Source organism: Populus euphratica, unplaced genomic scaffold, assembly GCF_000495115.2.
Source record: "Populus euphratica unplaced genomic scaffold, PopEup_1.0 scaffold2.1, whole genome shotgun sequence".
NCBI lineage: Eukaryota > Viridiplantae > Streptophyta > Magnoliopsida > Malpighiales > Salicaceae > Populus > Populus euphratica.
The window spans coordinates 683947-707079 of record NW_011499846.1 but is presented as its reverse complement, the minus strand read 5'-3'; the positions used below and the strand labels follow the sequence as shown (position 1 = coordinate 707079).

The 23133-nt window shown below is 32.5% G+C and overlaps 4 protein-coding genes across 4 annotated transcripts; 1 reads left to right on the top strand and 3 right to left on the bottom strand.

Moving 5' to 3' along the window:
• Positions 1 to 1362: 1362 nt before the first annotated feature.
• Positions 1363 to 3336, top strand: LOC105129065 (probable isoaspartyl peptidase/L-asparaginase 2). The gene is made up of 4 exons (XM_011030995.1): positions 1363 to 1609; positions 1931 to 2164; positions 2502 to 2588; positions 2672 to 3336. Exons 1-4 carry the CDS (start codon positions 1448 to 1450, stop codon positions 3173 to 3175), a joined length of 987 nt encoding a protein of 328 aa, XP_011029297.1. The 5' UTR covers positions 1363 to 1447; the 3' UTR covers positions 3176 to 3336.
• A 2634-nt stretch (positions 3337 to 5970) lies between these two features.
• LOC105129058 (D-3-phosphoglycerate dehydrogenase 3, chloroplastic-like) lies at positions 5971 to 9056 on the bottom strand. The gene is made up of 5 exons (XM_011030983.1): positions 8352 to 9056; positions 7587 to 7963; positions 7399 to 7509; positions 7213 to 7308; positions 5971 to 6933 (listed from the first exon to the last, which is right to left on the bottom strand). The coding sequence occupies exons 1-5, from the start codon at positions 8887 to 8889 to the stop codon at positions 6262 to 6264; spliced, it is 1794 nt and encodes a 597-aa protein (XP_011029285.1). The 5' UTR covers positions 8890 to 9056; the 3' UTR covers positions 5971 to 6261.
• Positions 9057 to 11068: 2012 nt separating this feature from the next.
• LOC105129051 (probable carbohydrate esterase At4g34215) lies at positions 11069 to 12968 on the bottom strand. Its single transcript, XM_011030971.1, has 2 exons — positions 12329 to 12968; positions 11069 to 11349 (listed from the first exon to the last, which is right to left on the bottom strand). The coding sequence occupies exons 1-2, from the start codon at positions 12893 to 12895 to the stop codon at positions 11146 to 11148; spliced, it is 771 nt and encodes a 256-aa protein (XP_011029273.1). The 5' UTR covers positions 12896 to 12968; the 3' UTR covers positions 11069 to 11145.
• A 3451-nt stretch (positions 12969 to 16419) lies between these two features.
• LOC105129045 (probable carbohydrate esterase At4g34215) lies at positions 16420 to 17832 on the bottom strand. Its single transcript, XM_011030957.1, has 2 exons — positions 17101 to 17832; positions 16420 to 16808 (listed from the first exon to the last, which is right to left on the bottom strand). Exons 1-2 carry the CDS (start codon positions 17689 to 17691, stop codon positions 16509 to 16511), a joined length of 891 nt encoding a protein of 296 aa, XP_011029259.1. The 5' UTR covers positions 17692 to 17832; the 3' UTR covers positions 16420 to 16508.
• Positions 17833 to 23133: the final 5301 nt, after the last annotated feature.

Genomic DNA, 23133 nt, shown 5'->3' with positions numbered 1-23133 from the left:
AACCAAACAATATCTAAAATAATTATTTATGAGCATCAAATTAGCATTAAATAAATTGTATAAAAAAACATATCGATTCTCATCGGTAAACGAATCAAATTGTATTTTTGCTAGCGGAATCTAGCTGACCAAATTATTTATGTGCATCAAATACTATATGTTACACTGAATAAAAAATGTTGATTCTCCTTGATAATAGAATCAAATTGCATTTTTTACGATAGAATCTTGGTCGCCAAAATCACGAGCGTAAGATAGTTATTTATGTACAATCTTGTTTACTTCCACCTGCGGCTCAAATCACTGGCTGCCTCAAAATGAAAATATACAGAGGAAAGTTGTATCCAAGAATTACATTTTTCTCTTAATTTTCAAGGCCGGATATACTGATCGTTTATTAAAAAATAAAAATAAATATAAGTAGCATAGTGGTAAAACTCAGCCCAGGTTTTTACTTCGTTAAGGGCTCGTGCCATCTAGTTGACGTGTTAATTTTTTTTTTTTATATATAATTTGTGGTATTCAGACCAACTTATATAAATAATTAATAAATAATTTATTATAGATATTTTTTAAAATTAAATATTTTGATTTCATTCACTGAAATCACTTGAATATAATTAAAAAATATTAAAAAATATTTGAAAAAACGTGGTTGTGGTGAACTCTAGATCATTCAACCAAATTTAATAATTATAATAGTTATAAAACTTATATTGACATCGGGGTTCGCTAAAAAATTAATCTGGAACATGAACTGATTTAGATAGAAAAATAAATAGAAAAAGGAAAAATTCATCTAACCACGTTACTTTGTGGATCTAGGCCTCACCATTTCAAAACCCCACTCTCATCCTGTTTACTCTTTTTTTAAAAAGAAATTATAATCAAACCTCAACTCTAGCCTTTTCCCTCGTAGAGTTTTATAACTTTAATAAATAGTAATTACCTAATAAACTCCCCTGCTTATAATTACTATTCTGACGAAAATATAGCAAGTCAATAGCTGGCAAGGAAAAATAATTACAGGGTCACGACAGTATGGGTAAGTGTGGTTAGTATTGTTTTTTATTAAAATGATATTTTATTTATAAATATATTAAAATATTTTTTAAAAAAATTATTTTTAATATTAATGTATTAAAATAATTTAAATTTATTTAAAAATATTAATTTAAAATAAAAAATAATTTTTTTAAAATACTTAAACAGACAGGCCGAATAGGTGGGTGGGCGCATTCAAATTTAAATAAACTCTGAAACGACGCCATTGGAAAGTGAATATCCGAATGAAATACGGATTTTAATACCAAATAATGGGATTAGGGTACGTAGTGTCCGCAAAACGCCTATATAAGCTGACCACCAGCTCTCATGGCAGACGCCAAAGACACACACCCTCGTAAGAAACGAAAGCTAGAGAAAGCGAAATAGCGAGAGAGGAAAAATGGGAGGATGGGCTATAGCGGTGCATGGAGGCGCTGGTGTGGACCCAAATCTCCCACGAGAGAGACAAGAGGAGGCCAAAAAACTCCTCACTCGCTGCCTTCAGATTGGCATCTCTGCTCTTCGCTCTAATCTCCCCGCTATTGATGTTGTCGAACTTGTTGTATGTGATTCCTCCCTCTCTGTTTTAATTTCTTACAAGGAATTTCTGTGTTCCCAACTGTTTGATCACTTACTGTGAATAGAAAATAACTGCACCATTATCGGTCTTAGATTTTTGTTTCATATTTTCTTGGTAAATTAAGAAATTGTCATGTCAATCGATGTCAAGTCCCCCCCGGCTCTACATTACTCTCCTTGGCACCGTGTTTTCTTTCTGGCACGCCGTGTAGGGAGCGAAGTAGTTTCGGTAGTAATTTCTGGGTTTTGAACTTGTAAATAAAGATTCTAAGGGTTGAATCTTTGGATGTTTTTGCTGTGACAGGTGAGAGAATTGGAAACGGATCCCCTGTTCAATTCTGGCCGTGGATCTGCACTAACAGAGAATGGAACAGTGGAAATGGAAGCCAGCATAATGGATGGTCCTAAGAGAAGATGTGGTGCCGTATCAGGTTTAACCACAGTTAAAAACCCAGTCTCTCTTGCAAGACTTGTCATGGAGAAATCTCCCCATTCCTATCTTGCTTTTTCTGGCGCCGAGGAATTTGCTAGGCAACAGGTATTTTTCCTTCTTTTAGCCTCTGCGGTAACCCTTTATTAAGCCATGTGTGCAAATTGAATGAAAAAAGAGACCGTGGCACTCGGCTCCCGTGACCGGTTTTTATTTATTAAAATAAGATTATTTGCTTTTGCTCGAGTTTTTATTTATTAAAATAAATATTTTTTAGATTTTTAAAATACAAATCTGGGTTGATCCATGGGCTTGCCCAGTGACTTTGTCTTCGACCGAACCAATAAAAATAAATAAAGAAAATAATTAATGAAATAAGATGACTGGATATACTAAGATATGGTGGTGATCTCAATTATATTTATTAAATCTTGGGTTTTTTTAGGGTGTTGAGCTGGTGGACAATGATTATTTTATAACAGAGGAAAACGTCGGGATGTTGAAATTAGCAAAAGAAGCCAACTCCATCTTGGTAAGCTGAATCCCTGTAGATTCTTTTATTGATGTGGCGGGCCCTTTTTTGACTTGATGTCTTCTTGCTCTGCTCGAAACCAGTTTGATTACAGAATCCCAGCCGCTGGGTTGGAAAGCTGCAGCGTGGGTGCCGCTGCTAACAGTCCCTTGGTAATGAACGGACTCCCTATCAGCGTTTATGCGCCAGAAACAGTAGGGTGCGTGGCTGTGGACGGCGAAGGAAGGTGTGCTGCTGCCACTTCAACAGGCGGGCTCATGAACAAAAAAGCAGGTCGCATTGGTGACTCACCCTTGATTGGTTCTGGGACCTACGCTGGTGATCTTTGTGGGATCTCATGCACTGGAGAAGGAGAGGCCATTATACGAGGGACACTAGCGCGTGATGTGGCGGCAGTGATGGAGTACAAGGGATTAGGCCTGCAAGAATCTGTGGATTTTGTTGTGAAGGAGAGGCTTGATGAAGGGCGAGCTGGGTTGATAGCGGTGTCTAGAGACGGGGAAGTGGCATGTGGTTTTAACACCAATGGGATGTTTAGGGGATTTGCCACTGAAGATGGGTTCATGGAAGTTGGTATTTGGGAATAAATTTTTGTTGTTAACTTTGTATTATTATCAAGTTTAGTGCTACTGTACTTTGCTTTGAAGATGGGATGGCTACATGTGTCACCCACCCATGTCTTGTCGTCGGACTACCATCTTATTGTAGTAGAAATAAAATTATTTGACCGCTCCATTTACGTTTAAAATCTTGGTCAATTCTTTTTTGAGCCCCTCTAAGTGCACTGCTCAAATGTGATGACAGCTTATGTTTGTAATTTACTTTATTCTGGCTCGAAGGGGAGAGCTACTTGGAGAGTGAAACAGGCAGGAATATTCAGGAACATCGTGAGATCATGTCATGAGATGGCGGCTTTCTTGTTTCATTTGTTTCTGGAGACACCCCGTGTCATCAGCATGGGATTTAAGCTAACTGTGCTTTTCAAAAGAAAATTATTATTATTTTCTTTAAATTAAGTTTATTTTTATTTTTTTTAATTGTTTTGTTGTCATAAATAAATTGAAATAAATAAATATTATTTTAATATTTTAAAAAATAAAAAATACTTTAAAAAACAACCTTATTTTTTCTGAACTGATTTGATAACTTTACCATACTTACATGTATTGACAAGCATATAATAAAAAAATAAATCAAAAAATTTGAGTTCAAATCAAATGATTCTATAAGTATTTTAATTGAGATATTTTTAGAGGTTTTGATGTGACATGCATGATTTTATTATTTTGAATTTAAAAGGTTTGGTTTAGACTGGTTTATTTTTTTATTACTCAGATAGAAAATTAAATTTGAATAACATTCTTTTAAAATTATTCATAATCAATTTTTTGATTCAATATCTCATTTTAGTTTTTTCAATGAATTTCAATTAATTTGGTTATTTTACTCACTCTATATAGATATAATCAAGGCACGTCAATCAAAATTAAAAAAATCAAAGAATACTCAATAAAATCCACTTATTAACAGAAGTTAAAAATCTAAAATAATATTAAAAATAAATAGGTGAATTCAATAAACTCGGCATAAAAATAATATTTAACATACATCTTAGATATTAAAAGTTTGTAAGTCAATATATTTTAATACAAATATACATACTAAACATATTAACATAAGATATTGAAATATATATCAAGAATCATATAACATCCGAAAATAACCAGATGACACATTAAGGTGACTATTGTAGGAGAATCAGTCGTTACAAGTTGGTATCTTTTTCTCCAGCTAAGTATATAAAATATCATGTATATATAAACTAACTATTTTATGTTACCCTGAAGTTACTAACAAATAGATTGATATTAAAACATAACAGATACTCACATAATTATCAAAGCAATGTTTATCATATTGAATGGAATTTAAATCAACATAAAATAAGTGTAAATTTAAAAATGAATGAGTATTTAGAAAATAATAATAAAATATATAAATATTTAAAAAATTAATAAGTTGTACTCATCATATAATCAATATATATATTTATTTATATTACATGCATATTAAAGATTATCTTATTCACACGAAAAACAAAAGCAAAAGACAACGGATACAGAACCGGCGACTACTAAAGATCTTTAGGAGAAACGTCAGTAAAACTTATAATGAATATGAAAACACTAAAAAAAAAACACAAACATATAATATTGAAACTTTAAACCTAGAAATCAAAACATAATTATAAAGTCAAGTTGATTCACATGATCAATCCTGAATATAAATTAAATTGATCAAACCTAATAAACCTGATAAAACTCTATTATTGGATCGGTTGAAATGACTAACTGGTTGATCCCTATCACAAGCTAACCAGTCGGTTAGAATCGGGATTTTCAGAATCCTGATTTACTAGTTTTTAAATTTACAGATTTCACAATAACATAATTTATTCCTCAACAATCTATAATTTCAGTTATTTAATTAGTTCATTGAAAACTAACTAACATTCTAAAATATCAACTTAATCCCTCGAGTCATTCTGTAATCAAAACGATATAAAATTACTAAACACTTTTTAAATCCTTCCACAATCAATATTCTAATAAAAAAAATAACAGAAGAGAAAATCAGTTATTTATTTCAACCTTTCTTAAACTAAAAATTTAAATTCAATCTAAAATCCCTTGTAATTAGAAGAGAAAAGTCACAACATAGAAAGAGGCAAGGAAAAGAAAAGAAAAATCAACCACGTGGTCACTTTCTTTTTAAATACCTAAGTTAGCTGGATTAAACCTTTAGGCCAAAACATGGGTTACAAATTATAAATACCCACAGCAAGGAAAAAATTTCTCGAGGAAAATAAGGAAAATTTCACAGGAAAACAAAACCATTATCATGTGTAAAAGTTTTTTTCGTGAATACCTGGAGCCTATCCTAATATGAGTCCCTGTATTTAAATTAAAATGGCGAGCATCTATAACTTTGCTTTCATAAATCATGAGTAAAGTTTGTGATATTAATTTTTATTTTTTTAATATGTAATTAAGAATTTCATCATCAAAAACATAAAACTTAAGTTGATCGAGGTCGATCATTGACGCGGGTCTGAAGATCTAATCAATTCCCAGTAGAATTTTGTAACTATGGATGCTGTAGACTAAATCTCCTCAATTTCTCAACCCCATGTCCACCAGCTCCTCAGGTGATCTATTGAATTGTTAGCAGTTGTTGCCTTGTTTTCTCTTGTTCAATAGGCTGAACTCCTCGTGAACTGGAATTTCAACAAAGCTAAATAGGAGACCAAACATGCTGCGATACAACACAGGATCACTGCAAATTCTACAAGGGGCAGTATGACAATCTGAAACCATGGAAATGCACAAACAATCAACACAGCCATTCTGCAGTTTGTGAATTCTGAATATTTACATCGAAATACAGCTGTGACAAACACCTGTGAAGCTAAAGAGACCAATTGACAGAAAACAAAGAGTAAAAAAAAAAAATCTACAACGAAAAACCAGGCTATTGGAATGCATAATCAAACATGAAAACTGATCCAAAAACGACCAGCCATTTCGGAAAAAAAATCAACCTTGGACTATGAGCACAGGTGTCTCCAAAATTGGGCATGAAATATACTTCTAGAATGATGGAATTCTGAGCACTACAACTTAAGAAACACAATTTCTTCAACTGCTGGTATTTCCCTGATCCTCTTTAATGCCTCCTTGCTGGGTTCCTCATCCACACCAATGGTCATTACAGCCTGTTTTCGTGGAGCGATCCTACCAACGCTCATGAAACTCACATTTACATTCTCCTCACCAAGGATACTCCCCACACTGCCAACCATGCCTGGTTGATCAACCTGCCTGCACAGTATGAGGCTGCCTTCCATGCTCACATCAACACCAAATGAACCTACCTTTGTAAGGTGGGGCTTCCCATCTTTCACTCTTCCCTCTACTTTAATCTCACCAGAGTCGGACATTGCTATGGAAAATTTGGATTCTACATTGGCAATTTGAACCTGGATGAACTCAAGTGGATTTTCTGGTGAACCATCCAGCAGAATGCGCTCTTCTGTTATCCTCAGTCCTCTCTGCTTAGCAGAAAAGTCAGCATTCACTATGTTTATAAAAACACTGGAGATAGGCTCAATCAGACCCTTGGTAATCATCGCACGAAGCAGCCGAGTGTCAAGATCATCTGGACCTCTGGCAGAAGAATAAGTCACCTTAACTGATTGCACCCCCCTTCCACCAGCAACCAGTTGGACTGCCAATCTGCCAAGCTTTTCTGACAGAGTAACAAATGGTGCAAGTTCTGACAGGATCTGCAATGAGAAAAAATAATCTGAGGACAAAAAAGATATCATTCCCTACCTTGCACAACGTACATAAACATAAGGGGAGGGAACGAGCCCTTCTCTACACCATGATGAAAAGCAAAGTGGTCACAATCCTTGAACTAGCATATAATATCCATAAACATCACTGAAAAATGGTGGAAAGCTACCACTTGAGATATTTCTATTTCACTTCATCAAAGGAATGCACAAAATATCTATAGTCCAATGTTTGTGAGGGGTTGAAGGTTTGAAAGTAAGAAGTACCTCGGCAGGAAGCATTGGCGCATTTACAGCAGTCGCAGCAAGCTGCCCCTTTAAAGCTCCAACAACAGCTTCTGCTACTTCAATGGCCACACCTTCCTGATTAAATCTCATCACCATTAAGCAAGATAATAAAAATGAGAAGTTAATAAAGTATAACCAGAGGCCTAGATAGATGTTCAAGCATACCTGAGCCTCTGTAGTGCTAGCACCGAGATGAGGAGTCACAGTCACATTTTCATGCAGTACCAACTTGCTGTCTTTTGAAGGGGGCTCTTCTGTAAAGACATCAAGCGCTGCCTGCACAAATACTAAAATTACCAAAACTCAACGGAATAAGGGAACAAGGTAATGAGGACTCTGAAGAAAACCAGAACCTGAGCAACAGTCCCAGAATCCAGAGCTCTTACTAGAGCTTCCTCATCGATTACTCCACCACGAGCAACATTGACAATTCTGACTCCTTTCTTCATCTGGGAAAAGGACTCATCGTTGAACATTTTTGATGTAGCAGGGGTAAGAGGCATGTGTAAGGAGATGAAATCTGCTGTCGATATAGCTTCTTCGAACGATACCAAATCCACACCTATAGCACGGGCGCGGTCTGCTGGGGCATAAGGATCATGTGCAATCACATGCATGCCAAGACCCTTGGCACGCCGTGCCACTTCCGAACCAACCTTTCCAAACCCCATGACAGCAAGTGTCTTCCCCACAAGTGAAACCCCAACATATTTGCTTCTCTGCCACTTTCCTGGGCAGATAACAGAGAAAAAGACATCGCTGAAGAATTACAAAATTGGATGATAACAGAGACATTATTTAAGCCATTGTTTGGAAATTACTTGATAATTGATGAAGGATATGGTCAAAATACAACCAATTTGCTAGTCTCAACAATTTTGTGCATAAACAAGATCTGTTGAAATCACATTATCCTCCAAAATCTCACTGACCGTGCGGTAAAGTTTAAACAAGTACACCCTTATTGATCATTATAACAGAAACATATTGCGCAGAGAATTGTAGAACATAGCAAGGAACAAAATTCAACTCACAGCAATAAAGTAAGCCACCGGCTCGATAAATGACCAATTGAAGCATTAAAAAAGGCATAACCATGAAAAAAAGAGAGCTCAAACCAGATTTAATAGAGGCATCAGCTTGAGCAATATTCCTAGCCATAGCAGTAAGCAAAGCAATCCCATGCTCAGCAGCTGCAATCGTATTAGCCGTGGGAGCATTAACCACCAAACACCCATGTTCAGTGGCTGCCGACAAGTCAACATTATCAATACCAACACCAGCCCGACCCACAACCTTAAGTCTGCCACCTGACCTTTCAAAAACCTCGCGGGTGACCTTAGTCCCACTTCTCACAATCAACGCATCACAAAGTGAAATCTTAGTACATAGCTCCTCATGGTCGAGGTTGTAAGAGCAATCAACATTTGCAAATGTTTTCAGTAGCTCGAGACCAGCTTCTCCGAGTTTTTCGGCAACGAGGACCGTGGGCTTGGGATCAAGAAATACAGTGGCAAAGACAACAAATCTTTTGGCCGTCCTGTTTTGGCGGCGGGTAACGTTGACTGTAGTTAAAGGAGAGAGAAAAGAGAGTTTCCACGAGAGAGAAGGCTTTGTTGGAGTAACCATGAAATTCCAAGAAGACGTAGCCGCCATTTCAAGTTCCTCCTTGCCTCTGTCTTGGAGTCCTGAAACCAAATCGAGGATTCACGTTGACTCTGTATAGTTCATTGGAAGAAGTGCTTGTCAAGTGGCCGAAGGTAATCGTTGTTTTGGGGACTTCACTGCTGATATGTCAGCAACATATCAGCAAGAACTTTTGATTGGTTGCCAACCACCAACTTATTTTCGAGTTTAATTTATTTTAAATTTATTTTTTTTATTTTTTAACTTTAAATTAATATTATTTTATTTTTAACATGTTGATATAAAAAATAATTTTTAAAAAATGAAAAAATAATTTTTATATATTTTCAAATAAAAATCATATTAAAAAATAACCATAATCATATCTTAAATATATTTTTATTCTACTCATTAAACTATATATAACCAATCATAAATGGAATGCGTTAACCCTGGTCAGTGGAAACCGGTAAAATAACACTGTGGCAGTGGCTCATTAACTAGATATTATTTATTTATATGATTGATTAATACTAATACTATTAAATTAAAATCAAACCCATTGATTAGTGCATGATATACCTTAATCATGTGGGCCCACGATTAACGTACTTAATTGCAAATTGGTTGATCATTGAAATGGATCTGTTCGAATTTGTACCTAACAAGATGGAAGAATATATGCATTTCTTTGTAGTGGTTGTTTCCTTCTCAGCCTCAAGAACAAGAACTTTATAGCAAAATACTATAAAGTTCCACCAAACGCAAAGTGGATGCGGTAGTGCAGTTCGTTAACAAAAACATTAAAAGATTTGAGGTGAAAGCACTCTTCATGTCATTTTTTTTATTGGGTTTCCTTTTCATTTACATCTACTGTTTTTTTTTAGTTCTTCAATTTGCTTCCTATTTAATCGTAAAATTGACGTTATATAAATCATGAAATGATATTTAAATTATAAACAATGAATCATGTTTTTTAATTCACACTCTTCATTTTTATTATGAATCATGTTTTTTAATTCACACTCTTCTTCATTTTTATTGAGTGTGTTTTTTTTAATTCATTTGCATCCTTCATTTTTCTTGATTTAGTATTTTCTTTTCTTTTCATTTAATAATTATAATTTGATTTTATAAAATTGATAAACTATGAAATTATATATTTGAAATCATGAACATACAAGATGGAAAAAAATATTAACAAAATGATGGAAAAACAATACAAGTGAATGACACAATCTAGTTGCAATAGTTATACATAACATTTTTTTTTCTGTTTTTTTTATCACTTGGTTTTTTATTTTTAATCCAGTCATTTCTTATTAAGTTAATTTGAGATTAGGTTTGATATTTTTATATGAGGCTTTCACAATGTTAAAAATAAGTTTCATTCTTAAGTTAATGTTTGATTAGGTAAATCAAAATTTTATTTTATTGATTCAAACCAATTAAAATTTCAGGAATTTAATTTCAAATTAAAGCAAATATACAATATCTTTTTTTTTAGAAATAACATATTCATCTTATATCTTTAACTAGAATCAAAAAATTTATTATTATTTATTAGCACATATAATTATTAATTTATTTTATTTAATGTATGTATAAACTTTTCAATTTTTCAATTTATTTTTTTATTAATAGTAAAAAAGCATTAATAATATCGCATTCTTTTTTTGTATTGAAAGAAAGTACTTCATTCTGCAGTGTAGCCCCGGAAGTCAAACAAGTATACCTCGATAAAAGTATGTTCAATTTTCTTTTAGAAAATAATGTTAAATACACACATTTTTATATATCTTTTTATGTTTATATTCAAATTATCTAAAATTATTTTAAAAAACATAAGATTGATGTTCTTATAACTATAAGCACGCCTTGAAAAACACTTTCAAGTGTAGTATATAAACGCAATACCGAAATTGTACAAGGAGCAGCCAATAGCAAAAGCAGCTTTCATTAAATCTAATATTGTAAGATATTTTCCAGGAAATTTCTATAGCTTGATTACAATAGTTTAGCGGTGAATGGAGTTTTAAAAAGGCTTGATTAAATATTTAAATTTGTCTATATATTAATTGTATTTAATAATTTGGAGACTGGGAAAACCTATCCTTATCATTAACATTGTTTTTTTGCATTTTGTTTGATGGATTTAATTATTTATTAATAATTATGAGGTAATATTATAAAACCAGACCAGTGAATATAGGAAGTTGATGTCTGAGGATTTAATTGCTGTCCACATGGCGAGCACAACATTTTAACTCTATGATTGCGATTCATTCATGGCATATTGCCGAAAGAATCTATGAAGGCAGCAGCCATCTTCAAGCCTACTTGTACTTGAGACATTGTGGTGAGGTGCAGGTTATCTCTTTGAAGGGCCAGTCCCTTGGCATCTATGCACTTCACATTAGGTAGGTTGATTGCAAGTTGACTACTTCTGACAGTCTCTATGAATTTGCCTTCACCTGATGCAAGAGCTACCTGTAACCAAGAAAGTTTTATGCACAAGGACAAAATGCTTCTAAAATAATCTCAAAGTTTTGTTGAAGAACAGGATTCAGCTTAGAAACTTTGCATTCCGAGCAAGGATTATTGCCTACAACTAGCCTAAGCTGAACCTGTAGATAGTTCTGTAGACGAGTGATGCTACTAGCTAATCTTTGAAATATTATCTTGCAATGAGCTTTCCCAATAACATCGATCAGGGATTCAGCATAGAAACTTCGCATTCCGAGCAAGGATTATTGCCTCCAACTAGCCTAAGCTGAACCTGCAGATAGTTTTGTAGACGAGTGATGCTACTAGCTAATCTTTGAAATATTATCTTGCAATGAACATTCCCAATAACATCTATCAGGGATCACTACCCTTCTAATAGGGGCCCGACCCCCTAGTGAAGGACAGACATCATTTACAAAACTTATTCGGAGAACAACTTTACTTTTTGTACCTATATGTTTAACGTTTCTATACTTGACGTAGAATCCAAACAAAATGTTCTTGAATTGATCCGTCGTTAACATGTTTCCCTTTTCAAAGTTTGAAACCAGTTGTCTAATCATCAATTTCTCGAGACATCTGCAAGCCAGAAGACTTGTATCCTCCAGATGATTAATCATTCCAAGAATCTATTCTGTTGACATGCTTGGATCAAAGAAATTCTCATGAACAAGACCCGTTACTAATACTGCAAAACTCGATGGTTTTACAATTAATGTTACTGTTCTCATAGGCAATGCAGCCTTTCAGTCGAATTTGGTCTGAGCCACATATTAATGGTTTCCCCACCAGAGGAATTTAAAAGACTTGATGGGCCTGAAACAATCATCCCCACCACTACTGTTTCATCACCTTATGTTATATCAGTAGTACTATTGCCTAGTTATTGTCAAAGAGATGAGAAATTAATGGTGTAGAGTACGTACCTTAAAATCTTTAAAGAAATAGAAAAGGGTCGTACCTGGATTACAGGCAGCGATGGTATATTAAGATCAGTACGCAAGCTGGTGATAAGCGTCTCCATATTTACCTTGTAAGCATCAGCATCTTCTTTTGTCACGGTATCGCTTTCTCCCTGATACCACAAAATCGCTCGAATCGTCCCGCCATCCTTCACTGATGCTCCAGCCCGACTCACCAATTGACTGTACAACTGCGTACCTCGAGCCCACTTACTGATTTTGGTCCCACCAACCGCACAAGGGACGAGACCCACCACACCAATTCTCGAGCCGTTAGCTCTGAGTCCATCAACAAATGCCATGCCTGGGCCAATCCCGCATGTCTTTCCCACATCGATGTCTGCGTGGAGTGGCTCGTGTGCCTCTTCCCATGTGAGTTTAGGACTCAGTCGAAGTGTTGATGGGTTCGGTCTACACTCCGGCGGGACATTCCCGTCCCACTTTCCATGTTCCACACCGCCTCTGCCGGCCATGTTACTTTGGCCAGCAAGTATAAAGATGTCCCAGGAAACGTTAGCTGCTAAACTGGAATGGAACATTAGCAACAACACAAGTAGCTTGAACATGGCTTCTATAATTTATTAAGCCTCCTACGAGAAGAGAGCCTCTTGCTTGCCGCTGGCGTAGCTGTTTATATAGGTTTATTTTACGTACTGAGATGACAATGTTATATAGCCTAGACGGCGCTAGCGAATTGATTTGTTTTACGAGCAAAGGGGAATTACTGTAATTAGAAATCTGGCTTGATTTTGTAATTAGTAAATGCGTAATTTGGTTAGTTATTATTAACAAGGATGCCATGAATCTAGAAGATATTGGTCACTTATTTGGTTGGAGGTAAGTAATTTGAAACATGTAAGTTACTATCACTAATAATAGTATGTGAGTGTTTGGTAATGTGTTAAATGATAGCTTTTTAAATTTTTTAATATAAATACAATAAAATTATAAAAAACACTTAAAAACATTAATTTAATATTTGTCCAGACAAATTTTTTTTTTTTGAAAAGCTAAAAATAAAAGCGTAGAATTTTAAAATATAAAAGTTTTATATGGCTAATTGGATGTAATGCAATTAGTATTAATATCTTTCTAAATTTTAAGAGGTTTTTAATTTGAATCTCTCTTTTTGTAAAAAATAATAATAATATTTTTATAATAATTGTAAAGGTATAAACAAAATCTATCAATTTTAAAACAAATCTAATTAAAAGTTATTTATACTTAAAATATTCTCCATACTAGTCTCGATTTTGTCATTAAACAATTTTTTTATATTAGTTTTACTCCAAATTTAGAAAACAATATTAATTAAGGATTTTAATCCATTTTTAAGGCCTAATTAAAAAAATAATAATTTAAGAACAAAATTATACTATCCTAATAATTTGGAGATGCATTTCATGTTTATGTTTAAAAGAATTTCCCCAATTGCAATGTAAGGTGTGATATTATTTCCAAATGTAGAAGTTGAGAGGGAAAAAAAAGAGGAAAGGGAACCGTCAGTCAATTTGTAAAAATTGGAAATTTTGATTGGTAGGCTGTCCCCTTTCTGCGCCGTGAGTGACGCGATTTTAGATTTGTACGAATTGGATTTTGAGCCTTACTCCCAACTAATTATCGGTAATTCGGTAAGGTACTGGTGATGGATAGTTTCTGTTTTTATATTTTTTTTTATTAATAGTTTTAACTTGTTGATATAATAAATAAATAAAATCATTTTCAAGTAAATTGTCTTTTTAAAAAATCACTTTACATCATAATACTAAACATATCTATAAAATTTAACAATTAACACATTTCTCAAATTTCTCATGTTTAGGGCAATTAAGGAAAATAAAGTAAATGATTTGGTTAAAACATTCTCCAATCTTTGGTTATATGTATTTTTATTTAGGGTTTGATTACTATTTTTTAAGATAAAAAGATAAAAATAGTTAGAATGATTAAGTGAGTTTTTTCTTTATTTTTCCTTGTCCAATCAATATTATCTTCATCTTTACTCTAAAAAAGGATTGAATTTTAAAAGAGTAAAAAATAAAAAGGTTCATAATAATACAATATTGAGTGAGTTTTTTTAGTAATTATTATTTTTAAGAGTTATATTTCTTTATCCTGGCTATTAACTATTAAATTTTGAAAGATAATTCAACTATGTCCCTGATTTTTAATTAAGTACAATTATAAATTATATTATATGGATAAGAAATTTAACAAGACAATTTAATCATAATCATAAAAAATTATATAATATTATTTTGAAAATAAAACATGTTTGTTAAGTTTTGACAATTATAATCAAACATGTTCATTTAATAAACATTCAAATTTATTCATTTATATATAATTATAAAAAATATTAAAAATATTAAAAACAATATATTATAGATAATTGACCCACGTTGTAATGTATGCCAAATCAATTTTTTTAACATAAGAAAAAATTGTTCAAGCTTTATTAAAAAAAATTAAAATAAATAAATCATGAACTAAAAATATTATATTTTTTAAATATTGATATAATGATTTATTGAATGATATTTTTTTCAAATATTAAAATGATAACATATTAAATCAACTCGGGTTAACATGTTAAATATGAAACATGACTCATAAGACCATGATAACCCTATAGAAAATAAATCAAAATAAATTATAGAAACCAATTTATAATCAAACTAGTGTTAAATGATGAAAATTAAATGATTAAAACAAAAACTACTTGAGTCAATGTAGGTTCATCTCTCAAGCCTTTAACTTGGATTATAATATTGTGATAACTCTAGGAAAAAAAAAAAACTAAGAAGCCTCATCTCTAATCATTTCAATATTCATAAATAAAATAAAAAAATCAAAGTCAACTCCTGCTAATCCGTTGAACCTGTAATTATGATTATATAATCGGGATAACTTCATGAAAGACAAATAAAAAATCTATAAACCTTCATTTTCAACAAATTCAATGTTAAAGATTAAAATAAAAAAAAATCCATGAAACCAGGAAAAACTGCATGTAAAGTAAATTGAAAAAAATTATACAGCTCAATTCTTAAACAACCTAATATTAAAGAATAAAATAAATAAATAAAAACTAGATCGAATTGCCAGAGAGTAAAATTGAAAACAAAATCAATTACAAAATAATAAAAAAAAACCAAGTCAAACTATGTCAACCTGCCCAAATCGTGAGATAGAAAGGAAACAAAAGAAAGACACAAATTTCAAATACAATTTAATATCAAATGGTAAAATTAAAAAAAAATTGTTAAAAGATAAAATTTAATAAATAAATAAAAGCAAAAATTACAAAATATTATTCCATTAAATAGTACTGCGGGTGTGTTTAGCCATACCCTTCGGTTTTTTTATTAAAAAATAATATAATATTGAAAAACAACCTTAATAAAAAAAAAAGGGTTGTTGAATAGTAAAATAATAATGAAAAACTAAATAAAAAATAAAAAATATTATTATAATAAATAATATTTTATGAGTGTAATTACAATGATTTAGTCATACATTTAGTAAGGTATTTTATTATAAAATAATTTATTATGAATTAATTAAAAAAAAGTTGTTAAAGAATAAAATAAAAAAACAAAAAAACTTTTACAGTGAATTAGATTCCTCTAGTGTCGTGTTCTGTTAATTAATTAATATTAATAGTAAAGAGAGACCCAAAAGATTCGAAGTAGTTGCCATTAGGTCACTGGCTTAGTGCCCAAGGCATTGGCACAATAACACAACCACAGGAGCAACGTTGTTCAGATTATTTTTTATTCATTATTTTTAGGATGATTAATTAAAAAATAATATTATTTTAATATATTTTTAAATAAAGAATATTAAAAAAAAAAAACGTTACTATATTCCCAACATCCCCTTAACACAAGTCAATAAAATAATTTGAGACTTCACTCCGTCTGTGTTTAAAAACTTAAGATTGGAGATGATTCAATTATATTGGAGTAATCAGATATGCCCGGGACTGGATGAATATCTAATTTGCATTAAAAAACAATTAAAAAAATATTTTTATTTTTATTTTTCAATAATATTATTATTTTAATCCGTGGAGTTCACGAGTCAGTTCCATTTAAATAACTTTTGTTCAACAGACTTGCCCTTGGGCTTTGCTGCAACTTCTAGCAGTTTTACAACTGTAGCTGCAATTTGTATTTAAGAGGAAAAAAAATCTACGTAAAAGCTCAATAATGGACCGATTAGAAAGTGAAACATGAGATTTGAAAATCTCCTACAAGAATTACTGGCAATGTGAACTGGGCTAGGCAAAGATTGAAGAAATGCATAGGTCAAAGTCTGACCGAGTTGAACCTGAGCCGGCGTGGTAAGGTGCACCCTGTCTGGTTCTAGTGGAAGTCCCTTGGCGTCCACACACTGCACGTCAGGAAGGTTAATTCCCAGTTGAGCGTTTCTCACAATCTCCACATACGGCCCCTCCCCGGATGCCAGAGCCACCTAACAATTTAACCAATTAACGTTATAAGCTTTTCGGTCAACGGTTGTTGCTTCAGAACTGGTGAGCTGGTTATCCACACTCACATTTTAATTTTATTCTTTGTTTTTGTTGTCTGAGCATGCTGTCTTGTTTCATCAAACTTTCTTTATATTTTTTTGTTCAAGCATCTAGTCAAGAAGGCCAGGATTCCTGGGACTTGATTGCAATTGTAGATTTATTTTTCATGTTTTAAAATGTTGCATGATGTTTAGAAGCAATCCAGACATATGTAAAAGAATAGCTCATAATTACCTGGATTATTGGTAGCGTTGGATGCCCTAGATCTGCGCGGAGATCTATGAAAAATCTGTCCAACCTTCCTTTATACGCATCAGCATCTTCTCTGATTTGGGTATCACTTTCTCCTTGATACCATAACATGGCTCTAATGACTCCCCCCCTCTGCAAGGCAAACTGAGTCCTCCTCACCAACTGGTCATAGAGGAAACCTCCCTTTGCCCATTCACGTATAGAAGTCCCTCCCATGGCGCACGGTACTAAACCAATGGAACCGAAGTTAGGCACTTTAGTCAAGATTGCGTTGGCAAACGACATCCCTGGTCCAACCCCATTGGTCTTGTTATAATCAATGTCGGCGTGTAGAGGTTCATGGGCTTGGACCCATGTGAGGCTGGCACTTAGCCGGAGAATCGATGGGTTTGGTTGGCATTGAACAGGGACACTGCCGTCCCATGAGGGGATGCCGTTCTTGGTGTTGTTGACTACGCCTCCACGACCGGCCATGTTGCTCTGTCCGGCTAAGATAAATATGTTTTGAGGCAGTTGTTCAGACATGGATAGATTGCCTTGAGTTAGAAGAATCAAGAACAACAAGGAAAGCATCGTTCAGGTTCTCTCTCACTTTGCGTTGAGATGTCGCAAACGAGACAGTCCTCTTTCTTGTTTTCTCAGTCTCGCCTCTCACCCCATTTTGAAAGCAAAGTGGAAGCCTTTTTTATAGTCTGGTGATTAATTAAGGGAAGACTGATTATTGCTTCGGTACATTTTTTAAGAAACAAGGCATGTGCCCAGATCATGGGGGAAGACGATTTTTTTTATTACAGGAAAAATAAAAAGAAAGAAAGGGGAGGAGGAAAATTGAATTTGCACATGAAATGTAAGAAAAATAACAAATCTCTATAAATTAATATTCTTGGGGCAGTGAATACTTATTAATTAATTCAAATATTATTTAATCGAAATATTATTTAAACTTTCAAATTTAAATCGAGACCCAAAAAATATTATGTAAATTAATACTCGGTAATTACCGAGTAAATATTTACCGAGTATTAATTTACCAAGATTATTTATGCTATAGATAGAGTTGTGTATATTGATCAAATATCATTCTGCTACTTTTTTTAAGCCAGAGAACAAAGCCTCTTAGGTAACAAAACTAATTGAATCAATGAATAAAGTTTTTTTTATTCTATTTTAGTTTTATTCTATTTATTTCTGATGATACCAAACATTCACATGGAATGAAAATAAGGTAATCAACATGTATTTTAATCAATAAAAAATAATGATGGAGAGTAAATAAATGAGAAAAAACTCATCAAATCAATATTGCTCGGAGGAGTAAAATAAAACTAAGCCCACGTATTTCTTTTCAATAATTTGAAGCAATACTAATTTTCCAAGGGTAGATGTTTATCCAAGTCAAGCCCAACACCGCATGAAATGGGACCAGAAGAGTGCTGGCCGTTCGGAGTCCTCACGCCTCCACTAGTATCACAAAAAAAAAAAAAAAAAAAAACAATTAATTGGGGCTTGAACAGGGATGGCAATGGGTATTCATTAGTCATATTTTTTAATATTTATATTTTATTTATTATTAAAAATTTATAAATCATTTATTGAATTTTGAGTATCTATATTATTATTCATTATTCATTATAATTAATTATTCAATAAAAATATGTGTGTTTGTGTGTTTTATATCAATATTGAGATATGTATATATCATAATATATTAAAAAAATAATCTAAATGATCTACAAATATATCTATATGATATAAATATTTATTTTAAATTAAGTTTGGGCTAATTTCAAGTTGAATTTAATAATATTCATACCCTACCAATTATACAAAATAATTATTTAAAAATTACTTATTTATTAAGTTCAAGTTGAGGCATTATCATTCAAGTTCAAATTAAATTGGCATGTCTAAGTTTAAAACCAAGAAATTGTCCAATTGTAAATAAAACCACACAATAATTTATCCCTGTCCATTTGTCTTTTGTGTTTAGCCATCTCAAGTCACATCCATTGATTTTTCTTTCCCTAAATGATTATTTTGAGTAAATTTTAACATCATACAAAATCAACAGTAATTATTCAGAATTTTAAAATTAAAAACATAATAATGTGTAATTATAAGTGAAAGTATACAATGATCTATCCTATAAATCTTTGATTTGCTTCTTGATTATTTAACAAACAAAAGGAAAGCGTAGCTCTGATGAACATGTCAGACTCAAAAAAATTTTACTTGACAGTCAATCAATTTCAAGAAAATGTTATGTCTTGAAGAAAGAAATTGAAAGACTAATCGCTAAAGGCTACTTTTACTAGTTTCTAGAAAAAAAATTTCATCCTGAGTAGAATAAAAAGGACTCTGCTCAATACACTACAGCTTTACTTGAAATCAATGTAATTTTAGAAGTAATCTCGTTAGACAGACTCTGAAAATAGAAAATGAAAGTATGAGAGACAAGTGCTCATTATTGGTAGATTGTTAGTTTAATGGAACGAGTCTATAGTCTTTACTCCTAAAGATGGAAAAGGAGTGACTTTTCCAGATGAGGATGCTCTTATCCTTTCCATAATTATCTTTAATCGAAGAGTACATCAAATACTGATAAATGATAGCGGTGTAGTTAACATCCTCTCTACAAAAGTTATGGTCGAGGTGGGAATCCTTTTTTCAAAACTAATACCAATAAAAAATTATCCTTATTGGTATTGAGGATTTGGGTGTGCTAGTGAAAGATGCCTTAGAGTTACGTGTTATATGTATTGAGCACCCCTCCTAAATATGTTTCACTCTAACAAAGCTTTATGATGATTGATATGACATTGACTTATAATGTCATTCTCAGAAAACCCCTTCTATATCAAATCAACATTGTCATCATTACCAGTACTTGGATTTAAAGTTCCCAACTTAGAAAGAAGTAGCCATAACATGGGGAGATCAAACAACTTCAAGAAAATGTGTTACTACTTGTTTGAAAGGCAAGAAAGTAATGATATTAGACCAAAAGGAGTTTTTTAAAAACAAAATATAAATTAGAATTAATGCTCTTGAGAAATTAAAGAATGTTTGTTTGGTGGGATCCACCTTAATACCAACACAATAACAATCATTGACAAATCTCCTATAAACCAAAAAGTTAAATTTCATAATAGATGCATCAAAGATGTCAAACATCAGCCCAAAAATAGCTACCCACCAGTTAAGGGCAGATCTAACTGCATATCCAATCCACAAAAAAAAAATTAGGGGAGAAAGACAGATCATTATAACTCAAGAAGTAGATAAACTTCTTACCGCTAGCTTCATTATGAAGGTATTGTACCTAATCTGGTTAACAAATGTTGTTATGGTCAAGAAAAGTAACGACAAGTGGTGGATGTGTGTGAACTTTACTGATTTAAACAAAGCTTGGCCAAAAGATAGTTATCTTCTCTCACGAATTGATTGTCTAGTTGACGATATGATGGGTTTTAAATTCTTAAGCTCTGTGGATTCCAACTCAGGATACCATTAAATTCTCATGCATCCTAAAGATGAAGATAAAATAGGTTTTATAATTTAATTTGGTACTTATAGCATTTAACATTGCCGGGGCCTTAAAACAATTTACAGAAAAGAACAGGTTTGTAGCATCTTGATCTTTGATTTGAAAAGGTCTTATTTAAAGAGTCGCCACCTACAATTATGATCACTAGAAATCTTAACTAGTTAACAGAGATGTTATGATATGGGATTGGTTACATAAAAGAAAAAATAAAAAGGTCTTATTTAAAGAGTCGCCACCTAGAATTATGATCACTAAAAATCTTAACTAGTTAACAGAGATTTTATGATATGGGATTGGTTACGTAAAAGAAAAAATTTTATTACCCCTTAATCGTCTTACGTAAAGCATGCTACATGACTAGTTTTATCTTAAATTATTAAGAGTTTATTGGTTTATATTAAGATGATCTACTTATATGATACTGAATATTTAACTATGGATACTTCCAACTTTGACGTTGGTAAATATTACATAGTAAAAGAAATGTATGGTATTCTAACTCTAGCGTCCATGAATAAACCAATAAAATAAATTTAAATCAATGTAAAAATAATTTTTATTTTTATTTTTTTAGGGTTGGGTCTAACCCAGCCCGTACAAGTTGGGCTAGGCCTTGCTGACCTAGTTTGATCGCTTGCCCAAGCTAGTGACCCGGCTAGGCAGCAAGCATGCATGGATTAACTCAGGAGTGGACACATAGTCACCAGTGACTTATAATAGTTAAAACAATAAGAGTGAATTAAAATTGCATATGAACAATACTTGTGTAATCATAATTGAAAAGGAAAGGGAAATGAAGAACTTACCTAGTCTGGATGACGACAACGATGAAGGTATGGTGGCTGGCCAAAACTTCCTCTCTATTTCTGTTTTTTTTTTGTTTATTTCTAGTTGTTATTCTCTAATTTTCTTCATGTTTTTGTCTGGTTGTTCACATTCTTCGCTTTGCTTTTTAGCTTTTTTTTTGTTTTTTGTTCCCTCTCTATCTTTTATCTATAATGCTGGAGATGGCGGAGACAATGGTCGTTCTTTCCTTTTCTTCCTATTTTGTCTATTTTTCATGTTTTCTCCTATGTTTGGCCTTGTCCCCTGGTTCTCCTTGTCCTTGTTTTATTTGTCCAAAGCACCCCTTTGTTTGCATCTTCTTTAAGGTCTGCCACTGTTTCCTCTACTCTTGTATTTTTTCTTCCTCCATCCCCCCTTTTTGTAGTGTGCTCCTCCGTTTTTATAAAGCCAGAGAGGCTTTCTTTATTAGTGTTCGTGCCTCTTGATCATATGGCATGAACACCCCTATTTTTTTTAAGAAGAAACAGGGGAATAACAATCTGATTATTGCAGGATTGTTTAACATAGCCTTGGAAGATAATGGGAAATAAAGGAGACATTAGAGATGCGATTCAAAATAGTTTTGGTTTCCTGTTAAATTGGTCCCTGATGAAGGTGATAAACACTGGTGATAAACACTAGAAACAACGTTGTTTTATGATTGAAATGACTATCTTCAATCTGCCCCTCAAAGTTCTGATATTTATCAATTGGGTCCCTAATCAATGAAAATTAATTTTGAATTTTGCCCTTGGATCAATTGCAATTAGACCCTGATTTACAACACCATTTCCTAAATAGTCCTCAATTTCTGGACTCTTTAATTTGATTCTTAATTGACTCTTTAACTTTTAGTTTTTTTAAAATTACCCTTAGAAACATCAATTAAACTCCCTAAAGTAACCCTGACATTTCACTTTGGTCCTTGAACTTTAATTTCTTATGATTTTGTTTTGAATTAGCCTTAAACTTTGGTATTTCTTCAATTAAGCCCCTGATTTCATTAATTAATTAAATCAAAGTTTAATTAAGTTCTAAAACTTATCAATTCTTATAATTTATGACCATATTAACTCTTAGAGTTAATAATTTCATCGTCAAACTTTCAATTTGTGTTTTTTAAACCCCATTCTCAAAGATATTTTGTATTATTTAATTTTTATCTTTTTTCTTTGAAAAATTCAAAAATTAGGTTATGATAGTACTTATTGTTATCGAGTCATGCCATTTGGAATGAAGAATACAGAGACAACATATCAATACACAGTTAATCAGATATATAAAAATCAATCAGGAAGAATTATAGAGGAATATGTTGATGGCATGTTAGTAAAGAACATGACTTTTGAACAACATCTCTTAGACCTTGAAGAAGTTTTTGTTATCTTGAGTTAATACTAAATGAAACTTAACCCTTCCAAATGTGTTATCAAAGAAATCAATCCCAATTCAAAGAAAATTCAATCCATATTAGACGTGATTTCATCGTGGAATATGAATAAAGTACAACGTCTTATAACACGACTAAAAGATTGATGTCTTCTCCTAAGTGCAGGAGTGTCGAAGTAATAAATAATCCGGCAAGACCGGGGTCGAACCACAGGGATGTTAATTGTATAAATTATAGATGACAATAATAACAA

What these genes read in the sequence shown, in the direction of transcription:
- LOC105129065 (XM_011030995.1), top strand. Translation starts at nt 1,448, where the DNA reads ATGGGAGGATGGGCTATAGCGGTGCATGGAGGCGCTGGTGTGGACCCA. An exon ending in TTGATGTTGTCGAACTTGTT is followed by an intron (nt 1,610 to 1,930) that starts GTATGTGATTCC and finishes TTGCTGTGACAG; the next exon opens with GTGAGAGAATTGGAAACGGA. An exon ending in AGGAATTTGCTAGGCAACAG is followed by an intron (nt 2,165 to 2,501) that starts GTATTTTTCCTT and finishes GGGTTTTTTTAG; the next exon opens with GGTGTTGAGCTGGTGGACAA.
- LOC105129058 (XM_011030983.1), bottom strand. Translation starts at nt 8,889, where the DNA reads ATGGCGGCTACGTCTTCTTGGAATTTCATGGTTACTCCAACAAAGCCT. An exon ending in CTAGCACTACAGAGGCTCAG is followed by an intron (nt 7,309 to 7,398) that starts GTATGCTTGAAC and finishes AGATTTAATCAG; the next exon opens with GAAGGTGTGGCCATTGAAGT. An exon ending in CGCCAATGCTTCCTGCCGAG is followed by an intron (nt 6,934 to 7,212) that starts GTACTTCTTACT and finishes TTCTCATTGCAG; the next exon opens with ATCCTGTCAGAACTTGCACC.
- LOC105129051 (XM_011030971.1), bottom strand. Translation starts at nt 12,895, where the DNA reads ATGTTCAAGCTACTTGTGTTGTTGCTAATGTTCCATTCCAGTTTAGCA. An exon ending in CATCGCTGCCTGTAATCCAG is followed by an intron (nt 11,350 to 12,328) that starts GTACGACCCTTT and finishes TCTTGGTTACAG; the next exon opens with GTAGCTCTTGCATCAGGTGA.
- LOC105129045 (XM_011030957.1), bottom strand. Translation starts at nt 17,691, where the DNA reads ATGCTTTCCTTGTTGTTCTTGATTCTTCTAACTCAAGGCAATCTATCC. An exon ending in CAACGCTACCAATAATCCAG is followed by an intron (nt 16,809 to 17,100) that starts GTAATTATGAGC and finishes TTAAATTGTTAG; the next exon opens with GTGGCTCTGGCATCCGGGGA.